General features: G+C 43.4%; 1 protein-coding gene across 1 annotated transcript in view; it reads right to left on the bottom strand.

The window, feature by feature from the left end:
- The window catches only part of EML1 (EMAP like 1), a 134426-nt gene extending 116179 nt beyond the window's left edge, over positions 1 to 18247 (bottom strand). The window contains exon 1 of the mRNA XM_061463969.1: positions 18051 to 18247. Within this exon, the coding sequence (XP_061319953.1) occupies positions 18051 to 18078 (28 nt within the window). The 5' untranslated portion in view covers positions 18079 to 18247. The remainder of the gene's footprint in view (positions 1 to 18050) is intronic.
- Positions 18248 to 19395: the final 1148 nt, after the last annotated feature.

Raw genomic sequence — 19395 nt, 5'->3', positions numbered from 1 at the left:
GTGGATTGGGAGAAAATGAAATTGGGCCTTTTGGTGACATCCTTGTAGTGCAAGTGGCAGCTTATGAACATATGACTGAGCTTATTGGTAGGCATTTTGAAACTGAAACAGGCTCTGTTTGGACCTGTTGGATTTTTTTATTTCCTGCTGCAATATCACTATATTTCTGGAACTATCCTGTGTTTTTTGTAAGTAAGCTCTGCCCATCACTAATAACCCCTAGAAAGAATGAGGGAACAAGATGCTTCTTCAGTTGCACTATGGGCTTCTTTATGCCTGCTCCAGTGTGAAGGGCAGGTAAATCAGGTAGTTTAGCTGAGAGAGCAGGGCAATAGTGTATATTGATGTTACTGACATAAGCCCCAAACACAGAGGAACCAAAACCTTGTTTTCCTCAGGAGTACCTCTTCAACTGCACGTGGCTGAGTCAAGCCTTTCTGGGATTGAAAAATCACTACTCAGTGTGCCCATAAACACTGGCTTCAGAGGGAACAAAACTGGGATGCTGTAATTAACAGTTCTTTCTTTCTTGCTTTAATGCTTTCTTACTTCCTTTGCTAATCGGATCTCATGTTTGACATCTTTTATCTTTTGTTGTGGGGACGCCTGGTAACTAATAAGATATAGCTGGTTTTAATATTCACTGCTAAGGGTCATTTTTGAGGTATTTAAGTGGCATAACTAGGGAATAATAAATAAAACTCTTGGGTAGTGATACTTGTTATCGAATATTTAGTCTCGAATATTTAGACAAGCCACGTAAGCAGATTTTAATGTCATTATTTTTTTGGCAACAAAACAGTATTTTCTTGATACATTCACTGATATTATTTGGCAGTCACCTTTTTTATTTCTCTCTGTAGACACAATCTGTCTTTGTTAGGAAATGTGCCTACTGATAAAGGTAGCGATTTCTTTAGGCATAAATTATGTGTCCTTACTGGAGCACAACAAGAGGTACCAGCATATTTGTCTTCCCATTTGTAAAAGTTTCCCCAAACACTTTCTCTTCCAACAGCACATTCACAATCCATTCTGCACATGCATAGACTACACACATCACGTTAGCAAGGCAACATTAGCAATCTTGTGATTTATTGCTGTTTTCCTTCAAGAGCCAGGCATGCACAGCTCCCACCTCAAAGAGGAAAGCTGCTGGCTCCCAGCAGCCAAAAAGCACAGCAAGACTCATGTGCTGTGGGTCCCTTTGAATGAGTAAGCAGCTGAAAGTAATACCACTTATATTTTCTTTGGCAACGGGAGTTATAGACAACATTTATCCTCCTTTTCAAGTTTTCTGTGAACCAACTAGTGCAAAATCACAGCTCACATAACTGGAATACAGACTCTATTTTGTAGTATGCTAGCTAGCTTCATCTCCAACAGACTAGCTTTGAAATACTGATAAATTCACCCATAAGATATTCTGCTCTCTTCTGCTTAGTAGTGGATCTTGAAGCTAGTGTTTCTTTTTTTGTGTAATCTGACCCTCTCTTGGTTCCACTCTTAATGCTCCTCTCTATCAGCCAAGGCATTAATCTCTAGTCTGTGTCCTAAATCCATTCCTGGAAAGGCAATGGAAATAGGAATTAATGATATTTTTCAGTTCAACCAGTACATGCCATAAATATTACACTTGTTCAAGACACAAGAGGACAAAGATACACCTGTCAGCTGATGCATATTTGGGTCAAACAATTTAAAAAAAAAAAAAGATGGGATTTTAAGATGTTAGGAACCTAAATTTAGTCCTAAACAGTAAGTCCAAGCTGAGCTCCCTGAAGTCAGTTAAAAATTTGAATAAGAAATGAAACAGACTCAGGAATAATATTTCCAAGCAGGACTGCAAACTACCTCCAGGCATCTTGCCACTGATAATTTCTGCTTGTAGCAATGACACATAGCACTATTCAATGGCCTTCGGGGTGCGTGCCTATTCAGTGGTTGAGAACTTGTAGTAGATCTCCTGCACAAAATACTCTGATTACCAAGTGGTTGAGTAGCAGGCTGTCCCGCTGGAGGGCATTAGAAGGATAAGGCATCAGCTGGGAAAAGAAAGAGACCCAAGCAGTTCCAGTAGAAAAGAACAGAACTAGAAAACATCTGAAAATTGGGCCCTTAAGTCTAGATTATTAATAGCTGTGGAATGGGTGTCCTTGAAACAGAACCTTCATTGCCCAAGTTCCCCAGATGAACTCTCTAAGCTCTGGTCTCTGCACTTCATATGACATGTTTGATGTTTACAGTAAATGAAAAATCATTTTTCTGATTGCTGCTCCACATGTCTGGCACTTTTGCAGTGAGTTCTTTGCAAATAAAGAAGATAATGATAGAGTGCATTTTTATATAATGGGTGAGCTACAGGGGCACCTTTATTTCCTCTCTTTCCAGAAAAAGAAAAAAACTCCAATGGCCTCATAAAATTCAGACTTTTTTCCAGCTATCATCAAACACAGGCAGTGCAGGCTAGCACACAGAGCAGGGAGAGTATTAATGTCTAGCATGGCAGACAAGCCAAGTAGGGCTGGAGCTTGGCAGGGGACCAGCAGTCCTTCCCTGGTGCAGCCACATGGCATCACTAGGGAAAAGGTTGAGGTCTGTTGTGGAGGGCCTAGTACCAATTCCTATGCCACTTCCTAAACGCTTCTCCACACCATCTGTTCACAACATCCTGGCCCAGTTACTTAGGCTCCCCTCTGCTAGAGGATTTGAACCCTCTCAAGAAGCTGTAGGATAAGCACTAGTACTTATGTGCTCAGCAGTGTCAGGACTCAGGTACACACAGAAGTGGCAAGTTGGGATGAAAGGTCCAAACCTGCACTTACATTGGAGCTCCAGCACCCACAAAAGGATTTGAGACTCAGGTACCCAAACGTTTGCTCCTCCTTGGGACCCCAAGCTCTCTGTAGGCTTGAAGTGGCTTAGCAGCCTTTGATTCACTCAGGAACCACCAAGAACCTCAGAGGCTAAATTCCAGCCATCCTGTGAGATGGCCAGCTGGGCCACCCTTTGCAACTGACTGGAGCAATGTCTGTGTATTTCTAAAAATGGGGCCCTGTCCTTATTCAGGAACCTCCCTCCCTTTCATTTCACATGTTTTATATCTGAGTAATGGCTCAAAAACCCTGAAACAAAGCAAAAATAAGGATTGGATAAATTAACTATTACTACTATTCATTATCAATATCTCTATAGTAACAATTGTATGCATGAAACTTCAGTGCAAATGAAAATATATCCCTCCTTCACACATCTTGTGAGTTCATTTATATGCAACATAGCTTGTCAAAAGATGGTAAACAAAAGACCTGGTAGGAAGAGGATTTACTCTGAATAAGCTGATAGCTACAAATGATTCTGAATCATATCGGAATTAGGTGACTTAGTGCCAGTAATGCCACTGGCACTGCTGCTAGACTTGACACTGGTGCAGGACTTAGTCTAAGAGGCTCTTTTGATTTCTCAGAGTCTACTACTGGCTAATTTCCTATTTATTTTCCTTTTTTATTATTTGTCCTTCTTTAGGACTTGTCAGACAGAAAGGCAGATGTGTGAAAGGATCTAATCTAGGCTATGCTTAGGTTATGAGAGGCAGGAGGTGAAGGAACAAAAGAGGAGCAAGACAGAAAAAAATAATCTTGCCATTCAGCTGAGCCACTAATATTTCCTAATTGCAATAAATATGATACTGCACAGAAGCTCCTAATGATCTTATAGAAAGCATTTTAATAGGACTCTGTCAGGTTAAGCATTGTGTTTAAAAACATAAATGTCCTTAATAATTCCAGATTAAAACAGAATGAAGTTTGAATACCCAATTAATTTCCCCCCTCTTTGTGCCAGAGTCTGAACTGTATTTCACACAACTCAGCCATTGAAAACAGATGGGGCTTTATTCCGGTGCTTTCAGGCTGTAGCACACCTACATTGTATGAGAGGACAGTGCACAGATGCACTGGGCAGTGCTGCAAAGGCAGCTGCAGAGATGCAGAGAGGCCACATTATGTCCTGCTTGTCAAGCTGCCCGGGCAGCTCTTGTTAGCTTTGGCCCAGCCTCAAGCCCTGGGGACAGGAGCTCTGGGTCTTGCAGAAAGGTTTCCCCCTAAGGACAGCAGCTCTGGGGCTTGCAGGAGGGTTTCTCCTCCAAGCACAGCATCTATGGGGTTTGCATTATAGTTTTCCCCCAGCACAGCAGCTCTGGAGTTTGCAAGAGAGCTTTCCCTGTCTGTTGCTCTATGCAATGGGGCTGTAGCAGCTTCACTAGCACCAGCATGGGGGGTCCTCACATGGCACTGGCTTGCACTATGCAGCTTCATTTTCTTGTTTTAGTGCATGACTTAAATGTTTCCATGTTTAGATTACAGGCTCTTCGGAGCAGAGCTTAAATCCAGAGCAGTGACTATGTTGAGTTTAACTGAAACTGAAGGAAAGAGCCTATGGAAACTTCTTCACAAAGAAGTTTTGTAAATACTGGTTTGATACTATGGTGATGGGTCCTTAGAATTGATGACCCCATTTTTCTTTCTATTCAACTCCTTAGTTTTTTTCCAAACATGCAAATCTTAGTCCTATCCTTTATGGCAGTGTTGATTGTACATTCTTATGCATCAAACAAGTGCCAAGGAAACCATACTTAGAGAACAGCAATGCTGGATCTGCTTCCCAGTCAAGCCTCTCACACAAGGAGGGAGGCAGGAGGGAGCCAAATGCATTTCCCTGCCTTGGTATCTCCAGGGGCCTCTGGATGTACTCATTTACCCTGGGTTTTGGTAAACCACAAAGGACAGTCCAAATCTGAGAGGGGTGAGAGAGCAATGAGTTTTGCCCGAACAAGAAAATACACACACTGACTGAAGGGCTTGGGTATGTTGCCAGGTGGAAGCAACGCCAAGGACATGCTTGAGGTAATGTCCTCTGCTGTTTGCATCATCTGCCTGCTGAAACCCACCTTGATGCTGGCCCTGCAACCTGCAGTCCACCCTCCCATGACAGTGAGCCCTAGAATAGCCCCGCTGCTGCCTGCTGTAAGAAGAGCTGGACCATGCTGGCAGCCTGAGCTTGGCCTGTGGATTACAGGGTGTCTGATCCCTAAAGCCCCTGGCTTCAGGCCACAATCACCATGAGTCTCTTCTGGTAGCTGCTGACTCTCTCTAGCATTTGAAACACCCCAGAGTATCTATTCCCACTTACCAGAAACACACTGCAGCAAATTTAGTGGGCTTCTGCATTTGCTATCTAGCAAATTCTCCTCTCCCAGGTGGAAGGATTCTCTGCTTCTTTTATACTGAAGAAACAGAGGAAGTAAATGCTTCAAATTATCCTACAATATGGATGACTTCAACAGAAGCAAGAACGAGCACTTAGAAAATGATAGAAGGATTACTGTCACTATATATCATTATCTGGGGGAGAACAAGCTCGATGCACTGGCAGCTTTGTAAACATCTCTGACTGCTTAGGGAATCTGCAACACAAGCCAAAGTGTTTGAAAACATTTTTCCTAAACCATGCATTTCCCAAATGAGTATGAGCAAATTCAGGCCTGGAACAACTCCAGTGAGCATGATACACTGCCACTAGGAAAGAGCAGAGGCAACTGTGTGTTATCCCCTCCTTCCCAAAATGATGCAATATCTCTTAAACTCATTTGGGGGGAGGTGTGTGTGTGTGTGTGTGTGTGTGTGTGTGTGAGAGAGAGAAATCCTAGAAGGATAAAAGTCAATTCTGTTTTCCTCAGCCTCCAAGCAAGTGTGTATTCACTATATACTGCAGTGTTCTGGCCCAGCCAATTGTGCTTTCTGTTTACTTCTTTTTCCAATCTCTTCCATAAGCAAAGATAAAGCCAGTACAGCTCCAGCTGTACTTTTGAACCCATGTTTAAATGGGGTGGAAATAAATCTTAATGAGATTGTCCAACCCTATTACCTTAAGTAGTGTACCTCAAATGAACCCTGCTAAAGGCTGTAATTCCCTTCTGGGCTTTCAGTGACATGAACAAGTGACTCAAATTTCACTATAGTGGTTTGGGTCATCATTGGATACTTGGTAGAATTCCACCTTTATTGCATAACAGTTGGAAAAACCTGCCTTTATTGAAGATGTGAAAATAGTAGAAGATCCTTCCCTCTAATAAGCACAAAGAAATTTTCTCATAATATTCACTCCAAGTAGAAAATGACTTTTGCATTTCTACTCCATGGGTATTCAGATACAGAAAACCCCAACCTCTTACGATTGGTATTTTGATACTTCCTATTCCATCTCTGGATAAAACCAAGGTATTTTCCCAGGATTTGCTGCTGAGCAGAGAAAGGAAGGCAGCAGCTGATGGGCAGGGCTGGAAGAACCAAGGAAGAGCCAGAGAGGTCTCAGGCTGTGTGTCTCCAGGGAGTACTGTATTGCGGTAGGGACATCGCTTATTTAGGATGTCTCAAGAACCACGTACACAGTTGAAGAGAGCTTTTAGGAAATACTTGCCTAAGATCAGAAAGGAAGAAGTGGTCCTAAGTCTTTGGAAGCCTGCAGCAGTGTGCTCCATATGAAAGGCATGTGGAACTCGAGTAGGTGTCAAGAAGATATCAGTCTTCCTAGCCCAAACCTGCTTGGCTGTGCAGTTAATGAGACTTTTAAATCACATTGTGCCCACAGCAGTCAGTGAATAACACACATAATAAAGGTCCAGAGAAGATATCCCCCCTCCTTGTCTAAATTAAACATAAGGCCTTGAAAATACAGAGAAAGCAGCCAAGCATCATCAGTAGCCAGAGAATTTAGACAAGGAAGATAATTCAGTTCTCCTAAGTGGCTTTTGGGAAATATTGGAAGCAAAACCAAGGATTTAAAAACCTTTTACTGAACTAAAATTAACCTCCAGATCCAGGCAGAAACCTAGGCCTATCTCTGACTGCAGATGAAGCTCAGTGGAGAATTAGCATTCCTACTGATTTTTCATACCTTTTATAGATGTTTGATACTGCATCAATACACAGAAATTTGAGTACATAGGCTCATCAGACACTTTAACTACTGGTGAGGGGTGAGGTCAGGGACTCACTGCAAATAGTGAGTGATTTTGCACAGAGGAACTTGACCAAGCCTGGAGAAACTGTACTCAAGGGTGACTCCAGCTGCATTTGCCCCTCTGCATTCTTCAGGCAGCCACAGCTGTTTGGGTGGGCTCAGGACCATGCTGGGGTGGACTCACACTACAGCCTTGTTGTGCCCTCCACATCGGCTCATTAAAGCATTCTGTTGCTTCCAGTTCTTCTCTGTCCCTGAAGGCAGCTTAATTAACAAGGCAGATTGTCAGTTGAGCAATCGCCTCAGAACAAGGAAATCTTTACAGATTTGGCACCATTATCTAGGATAACCCAGCTGCTGAACTTCATTAGGAAAAGAAACAAATGCTAAAAGTGCGCTCACCTTGGAGGCACATTTCTGCGGGAGAAAGTAAAACCAGTCTAGGAAAACTGACTATTTCTTAAGCCTGCATCTCCCCCGTGGTCAAAATGGGGAAGTTCAGCTCTTGACTACCATTGTGTCTCATAGTAGTGAGTTTGCTTTTGCACCTTTGGGTGCTCTTCTGCTTCCTTTCCCCTGCAGCGACATGGCACAGGAGTACATGCTGATCTGGGAAACAGACCTGTCCTGCAGAGGTTCCAGGGGCAGCATGAAGCAGGGAGATTTCTCATGCTCAGGGTCTGATGGTCCTTCTGATCCTCAGAGGCTGATATAGTGATGAAGCCTACCTTATGTCAGTTATGTTTTGGCTGATCTGAGCACTGAGGCTTCTACTGTAGGAAGGGGAGACTCATCATGTCTTGATAAAAATGTGTCATCTGGTCACTTTTCAGTGGTAGTCTCCTTCCAGTGTAGTAAAAGCAGAGTGATGAGCTGTCTTCTTACTCCCCCAGCTTTATAGGACAGCGTAGGCAGGGACTAGTAAAGGACAGCAAAAAGACTTTTCAGCTACTTCATGTGTGGGGAGGCTCCCCAAAAATCTGAAGAAGCCAAATAGTTGCAGGAGAGGAGTTTTCTGAGAAAACATTCCTCCTGAGTAAAACTGAGCAGATTGAAAGCTTTCCCTGGAGTGCTCCAATGTTTTTTCATTAAATGACTCAAAATGAAAACATGCAAAAATGTGGTTGGTGTTTAAAAAGAGTTTTTGTTAGAGAAATATTATTCTCCAGGCTACACATGTGAGCACTGTGTGCCTCATCCTGCCATATCTGTTCCAGACAGTGCACATTTTCCTGCACTTTGCCACGTGATGCTTCTCCCTATGCCTTAGATGTTTAAATACTTTCCCAAAACGTCTTCAAAAAAAAAAGATCCTCACTCTCCAGTGCTATAAGACTCTTCATATGTTGCTGACTGGGTGAAAACAGACGGTGCATCAACATCTTGACAACCACCAAAAACTCATGACCCAAGAAACCTGGCTTTAGGGAAAAAAAAAATCAAGATACTCTTACGAAGCTTATGACAAACATCAAAGAGTTGGCAGCACTAAACCAAATCAAACCATTGAGGCGAAATTTCCCAGAGAAATTGCTTCCATTTCATCAATGTACTCTCTGTTTTCCAACAGTTATGCCTGAATATACAATTTGGAATTTATGATAGATGCAGGAAATAATAATTTCCTTCTCAAAATCCTTTCCACATGCGGTCCATATGCCTGTAGCACAAATGGATTGCAATCTCACGTCTAAGTCAGACGGGTGTCAGAAGGCCACTGACTGTTGTAGCAACGGGATGAACCTGGAAGCCTCTGATTTGGGTAAGAAGAGCTGTAGAGAATGTGAGATATAGTGTCCCAGCGACAAGCTGCCTGTATCAGAGGTGCTTGCGTGTGAGGCTGTTGACACTGTGAAGTATCTCCAAACAATTGGTGAGCTATCAAGGTATTATAACACATATACTTATTGCTACAGAACTAGTTATGAGGTGTCAGAGTGTTTGGTACCTTATGACATACGTGGTTCCAATAAGCTGTTTATCGTAACATCACAATTTCACCCGTTGGAAATACCGAACATGGTATAGAATGCAATTCCAAGAAGATCAAGGACAATTTCAGGCTAAGACAGCTTGAAAAGTATTACTGGGAACTGAATGGCATCTGTGCCTCAGCTGCAGAGCAGCTCTCGAAGGGAGAAGAATTGCTCCACAGGGCAACTGTGGAAACCAAGCTTTTTACAAATGGTCACTGATGACACATTCCTCATCTTCTCGTATCAGAGCAAAGACCACAGATCTGGTTTATGCCCAACACCTACAGCTGGCAATGAAGTTTGACTGTATGAAATACAGTGCTGTACTGGGTGCTCTGAAAGACGACCTCCTCAGGATCTCTGACTGGACACCAACATTAGCAGACACTGGGTTTGGCTTAACCTTGATGTGCCTCAGTTCCTCACATTTGAACTCTGAATAATACCACACACATGGCTGTGACTTGCTGCTAAGTCATACCTAGCACTGTTGCAACAGGGCAAATACAAAACAGTCACCGAGTTTTAATTAGGTGCAAATAAAAATACACTTCTCTGAGCAATCATGCTGGGACAAAGTATGACTAATGCACAGTGCTTCCCACGCACCATGAGAGTGCTTGCTGGTGAGGTCTTACCCAGCAGACCTCACCAGCCTCACTGCACAGGGCTCAGGCTATTTGTCTTTAGAACTGAGCTGCTCCAGCTGTCTGTACCTATGGTTCAAGTAGATAAAAGTATTTACAAGATTTCAAGAGTCGTGATCCAAATTCCTTGGACTGAATGGAAAGGCTTCTCTTGACTCCAAGGGGTCCAGGTCAGGCTCCTAAAGCTCTTCCTTCCCCCAGAGAGTGAGAGATACACAAATTGAAAGTCCAGCCTGAAGTTAACCTGTAATATGACCAAGCACACCCTGAGACCCTCAGCCTTCTGTCAGCTTTGCAGACTTTTGCATATCTGTGAAGAACACTTAGGTGTCCAGATGTTGCACACAGGTCTTTTTCATGTGCTTTAATTTCTTCATTGTGTCAGAAAGACCTCTTTAGGCCAGTTATCTAGCTACAGGAGTTATTACCCAACCCTGACTTCAGGCCTCATCTGAGTAAGGACTTGCAGAAACAGGCTTTTCCTCCCAAAGCAATTTCTGTGATTGACAGACTGTGTACAGAACTAGAGAGCAGCTCTGACCAGTCCCCACGTGCCTCGCTGATTCAATGGTGACTTCAGATGCTCCATGGAATCCAGAACTCCTTCAGGAACAGATCCTGGGCACTATCCACATGGTCCATGCCCAGAACTTGGCATCTGTCAGGAGCCCATTCCTCTGCCCCAGAGTGTCTTTCCCGCAAGGAAGAAAGCATTTGAGGGATCTTGCCAGTCTTTCAGGTAAGTTTTAGAGGAGATTTGAGATCTAAGGGAATCCTGAATGCAACAAATTTATCTGTGGAAATCATTAGTGCGTGGTGATTACAGACAGAAAGGAAAGAAATGACAGGGACAGAGAAGCAACTGACTATGTATATGAGAGACTAACACTCACCAGGTTGGTGGGAGGGCAAACTGGGCATTTAGTTTGGAGTCTGAATGGCAAAATAAGGGAAAGGTGTCCCACCCTCTAAATTACAGCCTACAAACCAGGTCTGTAGCAAGAGAGGGCTCCAGACAGCAAGAAACAAATGTTAAATGCAATTACAGCTTCTAAATGCCGATGGCTTAACACAGACTATGTTGGAAATGCTGCAGATGTTGTGAGGCATGAGGAGAGGAAGAGAAAAAACACATTGGTTGTTTTTTTGCATGCCTTAAGTTACTGTAAACATCATGGAATTAGTCTGTTCACATATTGCTGTACAGCCTGTGCAAGTGCTCTTGCTCACAGACCCTTGGACAAACAACAGCTTCCAAGTATTTCTACAGATAAGCACAATCCTCTTGTCAGTGGGATAGGGCAGGGAGGAAGAGCACTGGGGAATTATGTAGCGTCTTCTGTATTTCCTTAACTAGATCCTTAACCAGCATCCCAGCTGCCAGCTTTCATGATAACTTCAACCATTTCTAATGACTGCCTGAAAGAGTTCTCCTTCCTCAGCACTCACCCTCAGAAAAAAAAAAAAAAAAGGAGGGGGGGAGGGGAAATAAATCCTCTGTTATACTCTTAGGTATGATTTCAGTACATTTCTGCAAACCTAGACTTTTGCGAAAGGGTGTTAACGCCTCTGGCAGCTCAGATACCTGCCACTTGGAGCCCCAGTAGCACACAGCACACATCCTTACATTTTGTTTTAGGAACATGTTGAGCAGGCGCAGCCCCTGCCTGTCTACCAGACAGATATTTATCCAGAAGCACACCTCACCTGCTACACTTTAAATGCAGATGCTGAAGATGCAGACTAGCCTTGTGCCTTTGTTCAGGACACTCCTGGAACATAGTCAGCTCCCACCTAACTGCTGCCAAGCCCCAGGGACAGGACACCTCTGTCCTGCTGCTCCCACACTGTTTGCGGTAAACCTCTGAGCCTGTACTCTGGCAGGAAACACACCACTGTGACACTGAGCCTGGACACCCATATTTCTTGTCCCCAGCAACCATGCCGCTACAGCCAGCACAGGGAGGCAGGGCAAGAGTGGCTGTCCGGGCTGCCAAGCTAGCAGAGCAGGGCCAGGGATTCTGGGTCTGTGCTTACTCCTAAGCCAAATCTCAGGGGAGGAAAAGGAAGTTGGCAGCAGCGTTTATTGTTTTCCTGTTTCCAAAAGGTGCAAACTTTGAACCTGAAACTTTATGAGTAGTAAATGCGGGTTGTACTACACTGCTATGTACAGGTATGCTATGTTTGGCTGAGCTGGGCTAAACTCCTGTTGAGAGCAAGCTTGGCTGCAGCAGAGAACAGCTTCTATGCTTTTGATGACAAAGAACCAGCTTTGCCATCTGTAGTGCTTTACACAAGTGCAAACAGGGTTTGCACAGTGTTTACACAGTGCAAAAACAGTGTTTTACACAAGTGCCCCAACCCCCTGGCTCTCTCCCTTTCCCAGCACTGGAGCAACTGCTGCATTGATTTGAGAGGCCTCACACTTCTCCCAAACGGAAAAGCATATTTTTTCCCCAAGAAAAAATCTGATAAGGTGGATAAGGAGAGGCTACATCTGGGACACTGCAGCATCATGGCTTTGAAGGCTGTGTTTGAAGCAGGCAGTCCCTCCACAGCAGGGAGCAAGGCTCAGCCCTCACCTGCCTGGGAAGAAGGTGAAGGCTGCATGTAGGCAATTTTAACCCTTTATGGACAGTTGTCTGAATGTTTTGGATCATGGGGATGTCTTGAAATGCCTCATGGGCAGAGAGCACTTTCCAGGTGTGCCTCTGGCAGGTCTCAACACTGTGATAGAGGGGCTTGCTTGTCACCATAAATCTGCTGCTGGGGCTTTTCTTGCAAAACATGGATTCCTGTGGCACCGGAGTCACTCATTTTCCACTGCTGTTTGCCTGATCCTCATGTTCCAAAAACTCCTCATGTTTCAAAAATAATGATTGTTTCATTATTGTGGTGGTTGCTTCTGCTGTTCAAGGCGCTGCTCAGGCAGATCAAGGACCCGCAGCATTTCCAGGGGGAGCTACAGAGGATGTCAGCCTGCGTACTCCCAGCTGCTGAGAGAACTCTGTGATTTTAGTTTCATCTGCATCAGATCGGGACAAGGAATCCAGATAGTATATTTGGGGTTATTTTACCCAAGCATTCCAATATTTTTTGTCTTACTTCCCATTCAATTTCAATATTCAAATGTAGTCTTTAGAAGTGTATTAATATATTGAAATTGTAGACAAAATATGGCGTTTTGACATGGTGACCTCTGTATTTTTTTGATAGAAGAACACGCTATTGGAAAATCTGTGACCGGCTCTAATAGCTTACATTCATTTTCTGACCAGACTTAACCAAACATGACTGAGGAAAGTGGGGTTGTTCAGCGTGGAGGAAAGGGTGCTGGGGGAAGACCTTGTCACTCTCTACAACTACCTGAAAGGAGGTCATAGCGAGGTGGATGTTGGTCTCTTCTCTCGAGTATCAAGTGATAGGACAAGAGGAAATGGCTCCAAGCTGTGCCAGGGGAGGTTTAAATTGGATATTAGAAAATATTTCTTCACTAAAAGGGTTGTCAAGCTTTGGACCAGGCTTCCCAGGGGAGTGGTTGAGTCATCATCCCTGGAGGTATTTAAAAGATGTGACGATGTGACACTTAGGGACATAAGGTGGACTTGGCAGTGCTGGGTTAATGGTTGGACTTGATGATTTTAAAGGTCTTTTCCAACCTAAATGATTCTATGATTCAAACGGGGTAAATGCTGGCATTTCAAATGCTTCTTTCTTGAAGATTTATACTGACTGACAGACATTTTTCCTTTTCTCTTTAAGACATTTGACTCAGCCATGTCCATTGCAGCTGTAGAGCATGTAGCAAGTTAGCCATGAGCAAGGCTGGCCTCATAAACCTTCAGATTAAATCCATAGAGAGACTTTAGGCAACCTTCAGTGGCACCTAACTCCAGTGACCTGAGCAAGGCTGCACAGCTTCAATGACAGTAGGCATTCACAGTCACTTTATTCAGGCTTTGACCCCATTCTTTCCTAAAGTTGAAAGTTTTATATGGTTTTGCTTGTTTGTTTCTAAGAGTACTGACTGCAAGATTGCTCATGCCTCACTCTGCAAAGCTAGCTCTGTAGGTCCAGGAGTACCAGCACCCCTGCCTCACTTTTCCCTGGCCAGGGAATGTTCCTAGGGAGCTCCAAGCATGGAAGCCAGAGCTGGTGGCTTTCATGGGGTCAGGAGCTGCCATTTATCCTCCAGACTGCTCTCTTGAGATGCTTAAGAAATGCCATTACCTTTCTAATCTGCAGCAGTTTGATGGGTTGATGTGCTGAAAAAAAATCTCCTTGTCACCTCCCTGCTTATCCCAAGGGACTAAATGCACTCTGTACAGCAATTCTGCAAAGCAATTTCAGTGTACTGCCTTTTATTTAGGGTCTCACCCTGCAAACAGTAGTATTCAATGGGACCACTCACATGACAACATTAATGTCTGAGTCAAGACTTTTTACCTAAGGTCTAAACTACAAAGCAGAACTGGTGCTCCAGCCATAAATGGACACAGAGTTATCTGCAAAAAGCTAGGCATTTTTTACCAAATTTGATGAAAGACTAATATAAAGCAGAGTCCTATTCTGAGTATGTGAAAGTGGGCAGTTTTATTGGACAGGAGTACTGCTCATGCATGTGCTGAGTCATTTCTAGTGATTTGTTTTTGTCACAAAAATACATTTGTGTTGTATTTCATAGTGACTAGTTAGAGACAGCCCAGTGTGGGAGCTGGAGGTCTCACTCACTAGCAGCCTTTCTGACAGAGCTGAATGGATTCCCCCTGACAGTGAAGAGTATGTGTTGAATTTCAGAAAATCTAAATTCCTGTAGATTTCTGGATATCCTCATTCTGAAAACATCAATTTTAGCAAATTGGCTCCAGTATGTCTTAAAGACATGTTTGAAATGTGTAATTTTAGCTTTGAAAGGAAGTATTTAACTAAAGAGTCAGGAACATGCTTCAGATGAAAGGTCTTGCTTCCTCCTCTGTTGAAACAAGGCCAGTAAAAGTCTGGGAGGGATTTTAAGGAAATCCAGTTAGATTCTCATGCCATCTGCTGCAGAACAAGCTACATCAATTCTGTTTCTTCCCTTCTTAGCCCTGTTGTAGTAAAAAACAGAAGAAGCATGTGTTTGAATAGCTGTTCCTACTTCAGCAATATAATCTTCATCTACTATGGCTGAATCCCTTCTATTATTGCAAAAGTGATGTTATCCACAAAAAGTTCCTCATGCCATTCAGAGTCAGTCTGTGGCTGAAAAAATAAATAAGAAAATAAGGAAAGAGGCACTTTAAGAACCTTTGCATGACTTCAGAGGGTTTTTTTCCTGAAGTCAAAAGGATTGTGTTAAGAACCAGAACCATCATGACTCATATATTCCTAATCAAAATGCTGGGTGCTTGAAAAGCTGTTCAGTCATACAGAGACTGAACTATGTCTCCTTACAGAGAAAAATAATGCACACAAGAGTATACACTTAAATAATTGTTGTGCTTTTCTTTTATCTGCATGTAGGAATGACAGGAAATCTATGCAGCTGGCACTAATGGATAACATCAGTATGCCAGTAATTGGTAATAAGAAAGCAATAGGAGTGCATTTGTCCTGAAGTGATTGATCTTTCTTTCTTCTTTCGTTCCCTGTGATACATTGGGAAGTTAATAGTGTAAACTTTAGAAATTTGCTCACTAACAGATCATTTTGATAGTGATGCTTTCAAAGGCCTTTTTTGGTATTAATTCAGTCCAAAATAACTGTACACGTGCTTACAGTTAATCTGCAATCTGACATCTAGGATCCTTTGCTTAACTCTTCTGCGCTACACTCAAATAACAACATAAAACTTTGTTTGCATCACATGTTTAGTTTTCCATTTGACATCAGTGAAAAGGTGCAGCCACACTGGAAGTGAACATAAAACAGCAAATTAAAACCACCCAATATCTTCATCCTGAAAAATTGCATAATCATTTCCAGCACAGAAGTAGGATCTTCTTACTGAATAAAGCTTCTCTGTGAAGAATCGTTGGTATATTGACCCTTTCGTACCCAGCTATTTAATTCAAAGATTGTATTCAGCAGTTTCCTCTGAGTTGCATGTCTGAGGGAACAATTACGCAGCTGTTCTTGCTACATTCCTGTGTAGGCTGAAAGAGGGCTAAAAATTCTGGCATTAATTTACTGCAACTGCAATCTGCTGTTCTCCAGGTTGTTGGTTGGTGAAGCAACACATACACTTGACACTAATATTGTGCTTTGGCTAAACTTATTTATAGCTGTGTGCATGTGTATACATGGGCGCACGCATATGTCCGTAAGGTCTGTGTTATAAGGAGGGCTCTGGATTCTAGCCACATTGCAGTGCTAATGATATCTGTCACTGCAACCACTTTTTGCAGCTATATTATCGGGCCACATGCAAAACCAAGGATTTTAAAAGTACAATGCCAGACTTATTCTGATTATTGGACTCAACAAATTGGTATTTCTGCACTAGTGGGCATTAATCATTATTTTTAAAAGTTTGATGATGATTTTTGCAACCCTTTTAATGGAGTTTTTACTGCTAAAGTTTTAAACTCTGAACTGGCTAGTAAAAGATGAATAATCACAAAGAGAATTATTTGATTTCGAAATACTTTGACGTGAAACGAAAACTGTCAGCAATTGGTTCACTAAAATTGCTTAATAACTGCACAGGAGTGCCACCATTTCTATCTCCAGTGCTGGTTTTGTGTGCATTTGTACATGCATATATGCATGCACACATTTATACATACACAAACCAGAAAATAATGCAGTGGGGTGGCCACTCAGCTGTGATGACCTGTTATTTGTGCCCAGCGTGGGTCAGAGCAGCAGGAGGCAGGGTGAGCCCTGCTACCAGGGAACTAGAATGGAGGCCCCATCTGCTCTGGGAACACAGAAAGACTACTGGGGGAACACAGAGAAACGAACCTTTCCTCTGCATATGGTGGCACATTCCTGATCCACGTCCACATCTAAACATGACTTTGTCTTTACTTTTCATTCTCACCCATAACAAACTGCTTCCTTCCCTCAAATCATGCATCTACAAACACTTTTATGGAGGAAACCTCATAAGTCCTTTCAGCAGCAAAGTTAATTGAGATATCAGTAACTTCTGCACACAACATGCCATGCACTGCCAATATCAGTTTCAACATTAATATCAGATGCCAGCTAAATATTGTCACTGAAATATCCCACCCTCAACTCAGAGTGCTTAACAAGCAGGCTGAGGTCAGGCCCTTAAATCAAAGTCTGCAGAAGGGAAGCTTTGCTGGTAACAGATCAGCCCTTTGAGAAGGTAAGCAGGAAATATTCATCCTCATCTCTCTTTAGGCAACGCTAGCAACAGCACAGGGGATTGCGGATGGTGCAGTTCGCTCTGCACCATATACATAATTTATAGTTTTTCACTCAGGTTTTGAGTACGCATTATTGAACTTGGGCTTGTGTTTGTAAAATGGAAGCAGAGAGAGGAGAAAAAAGCACTGCTGCAGCCACCTTCTTCTCCAGCCCCACATCCTCATCTCTGGCACACAGCCTTCACAGGCCAATGAAACATGACTGTTATACAGTATGCCTATGTATAAATATATATATGAAGACAGAAATGCTTGCTGTGGCAAAAGGAAAAACGAAACTAAAAAGATGTTTCCAGTGGTCCATCTCTTCATTAGTAAAATGCTTTGGCAGAGAACTACTCCAGCATTTTGACAGGAGTTTCCTTTTGTGCAGATAGTCTAGTGAGTGCTTATAGTTCCTATAGAAGTTAAAAAAAAAAAAAGCTGAGAAACATGCTTCTTGCTCATGTGCTCTCCTGCTCAGTGAAGTTTGACATATACATCCGTAAGTGCCAGTAAATGTCTCCTTCCCACATATAGGTAAAACATGTAAGACACTTATTTTGAAAATAAGATACATTTCTATTTTCTTTCAGCAAATAAACCCTTTGCATTACATTTATCTGCCCTTGTGGCATCCGTTACCATCCCAGAAGGTTTATCAAGGCATGAACACAGGGCACATAACATGGCACGCTTGGTCCTGCAGGACGCATCCCCAGAAACTCTGCTTTGTGAGCTTGAGACTACGCACATCAACGCTATCATCTCTACAGACACTTCAAACCATCTGCCTGGATTCCCATACCCTTCTTCCGATCCTTCCGCTGTGCCTTTAGAGAAAATCCAGGCATTACTACCCACAGCAACCCTCCACCATGGACTCGTAAGGAACCGCACCAGGGTCTGCAGTGGTTGCAGGGAGTTTCTCCTCTCCCTGCTGCAGTTCCAGCTCCCTTTGAGAGCAAACGGCTTCGCGTGTGACTTTGCAATCTGAGAATGTGAACTAGTCGGCAGGACACTGGGGTAAATATAAATCTGGCACTTACCCACAGGCAGTCCCTCGCAGTCTGACATCGTGTGAGAAGTCCTCCTCGCTGGGGGCTTAGGAAAACCACAGCAGGACTGCAAGCACCGGTCCTTCTGCTTAAAGGAGGGGGGGGGGGGGGGGAATATCTAACAATTTACAGCCACCCTTCTCTTACACTGTACATCTACCCACCCAGAGAGCTGTAGCAACAGTCCCGTCCCTGCCTTCTCATTATGGGATGTAAAGATAAGAATGTGCTTTTGTGCCAAAAGAGTGTGCTATTGGTGGATAAATTTGTTGTCATCCCTCCCCTTCGCAGAGTTTCCTCTTTAATGTCACAGAGGCACATTACCCTGTCGGAAAGGCCATCGAATATTTATGAAACGGCTTTTAAGAGCTAAGCTGCAAATCTGCGCTGGAGAAGTGGGCTAATTGCTGTGCTGTGGGATTGGTGCTGGGAGCCACACCACTGGAGCACTCCTGCTTCCCAGGGGGGTACAGGGGGGACGTGGTGGGGTTGGGAATATGCTCTGACATCTTGCTCTGTATCTTCTCAGTCTGCAGGTTAAGGAAGGGTCTGAGCAGAAGTACTTGCTGCTGAAGATGGGGCAGGAGCCAGGGTGGATCTGTTTAAGGGGGAAGGAAAAAAATTATCTTCTGTTTATACTCTATAACTGAAAAACAGTTTTTTTCAACACTGTAACTAAAGGCTGTTTTGAGGTATGTAATACTGTTGTGAGCACAGATTTCTCTGTAACTTTATGACTTTTGCTTGCTTAAAATATGCCACTTTAATGCTGCCTTAGTAAAGCATTTTGTGGCTGCTCCTACAACTTACTTTTTTTAATCTTTGGAAATGTCTATGTGGAATTTGCTTGGTATGAGATTTCCAAAGCAGTCAGTAGGGTGCCACTGCACACTGGTGTGTTCGTTAGGCTCCTGAATGAAGTGGAAACAAAGGCTCTGGCAGCTTTAGAGACATGGTAGGCTTGGCAGAGAGATGTGTAGGACCTGGCAGGTGTCCTCAGCAGCTGGGGGGTGGTTTGCTGCCACTTTGTCTTCTGGGAACAGTTGGACAGTCTGAGCTTTACCTGACACAGACCTTTAGCGTCTGAGCCCTTCACAAATGTTGGGGTTTGGACCCAGAGCCGCTGTGAGGGCTGGGAGGAGAGGGAGGCTCTCTGGGGGGGACTCTGGGAAACGCTTCCAGATCTTGGCCAGACACAGCCCCTCAGGGAAATGAGCCATCAGAGCCCCAGAGGACACCTTTCTTCAAAATGCCTTGAAGAACAAAGGATTAACTTGCATGAAGTATACTGGGAGCTCAGTGTACTCAGCATCTCTCAAGAATTTGGGCTGTTTTT

Source organism: Pezoporus flaviventris, unplaced genomic scaffold, assembly GCF_033815535.1.
Source record: "Pezoporus flaviventris isolate CSIRO_AGI_PZ_B2104156 unplaced genomic scaffold, CSIRO_AGI_Pfla_v1 ptg000036l, whole genome shotgun sequence".
Taxonomy (NCBI): domain Eukaryota; kingdom Metazoa; phylum Chordata; class Aves; order Psittaciformes; family Psittacidae; genus Pezoporus; species Pezoporus flaviventris.
Note: the sequence above shows the minus strand (reverse complement) of the source record. Positions and strands in the feature narration are given on the sequence as shown.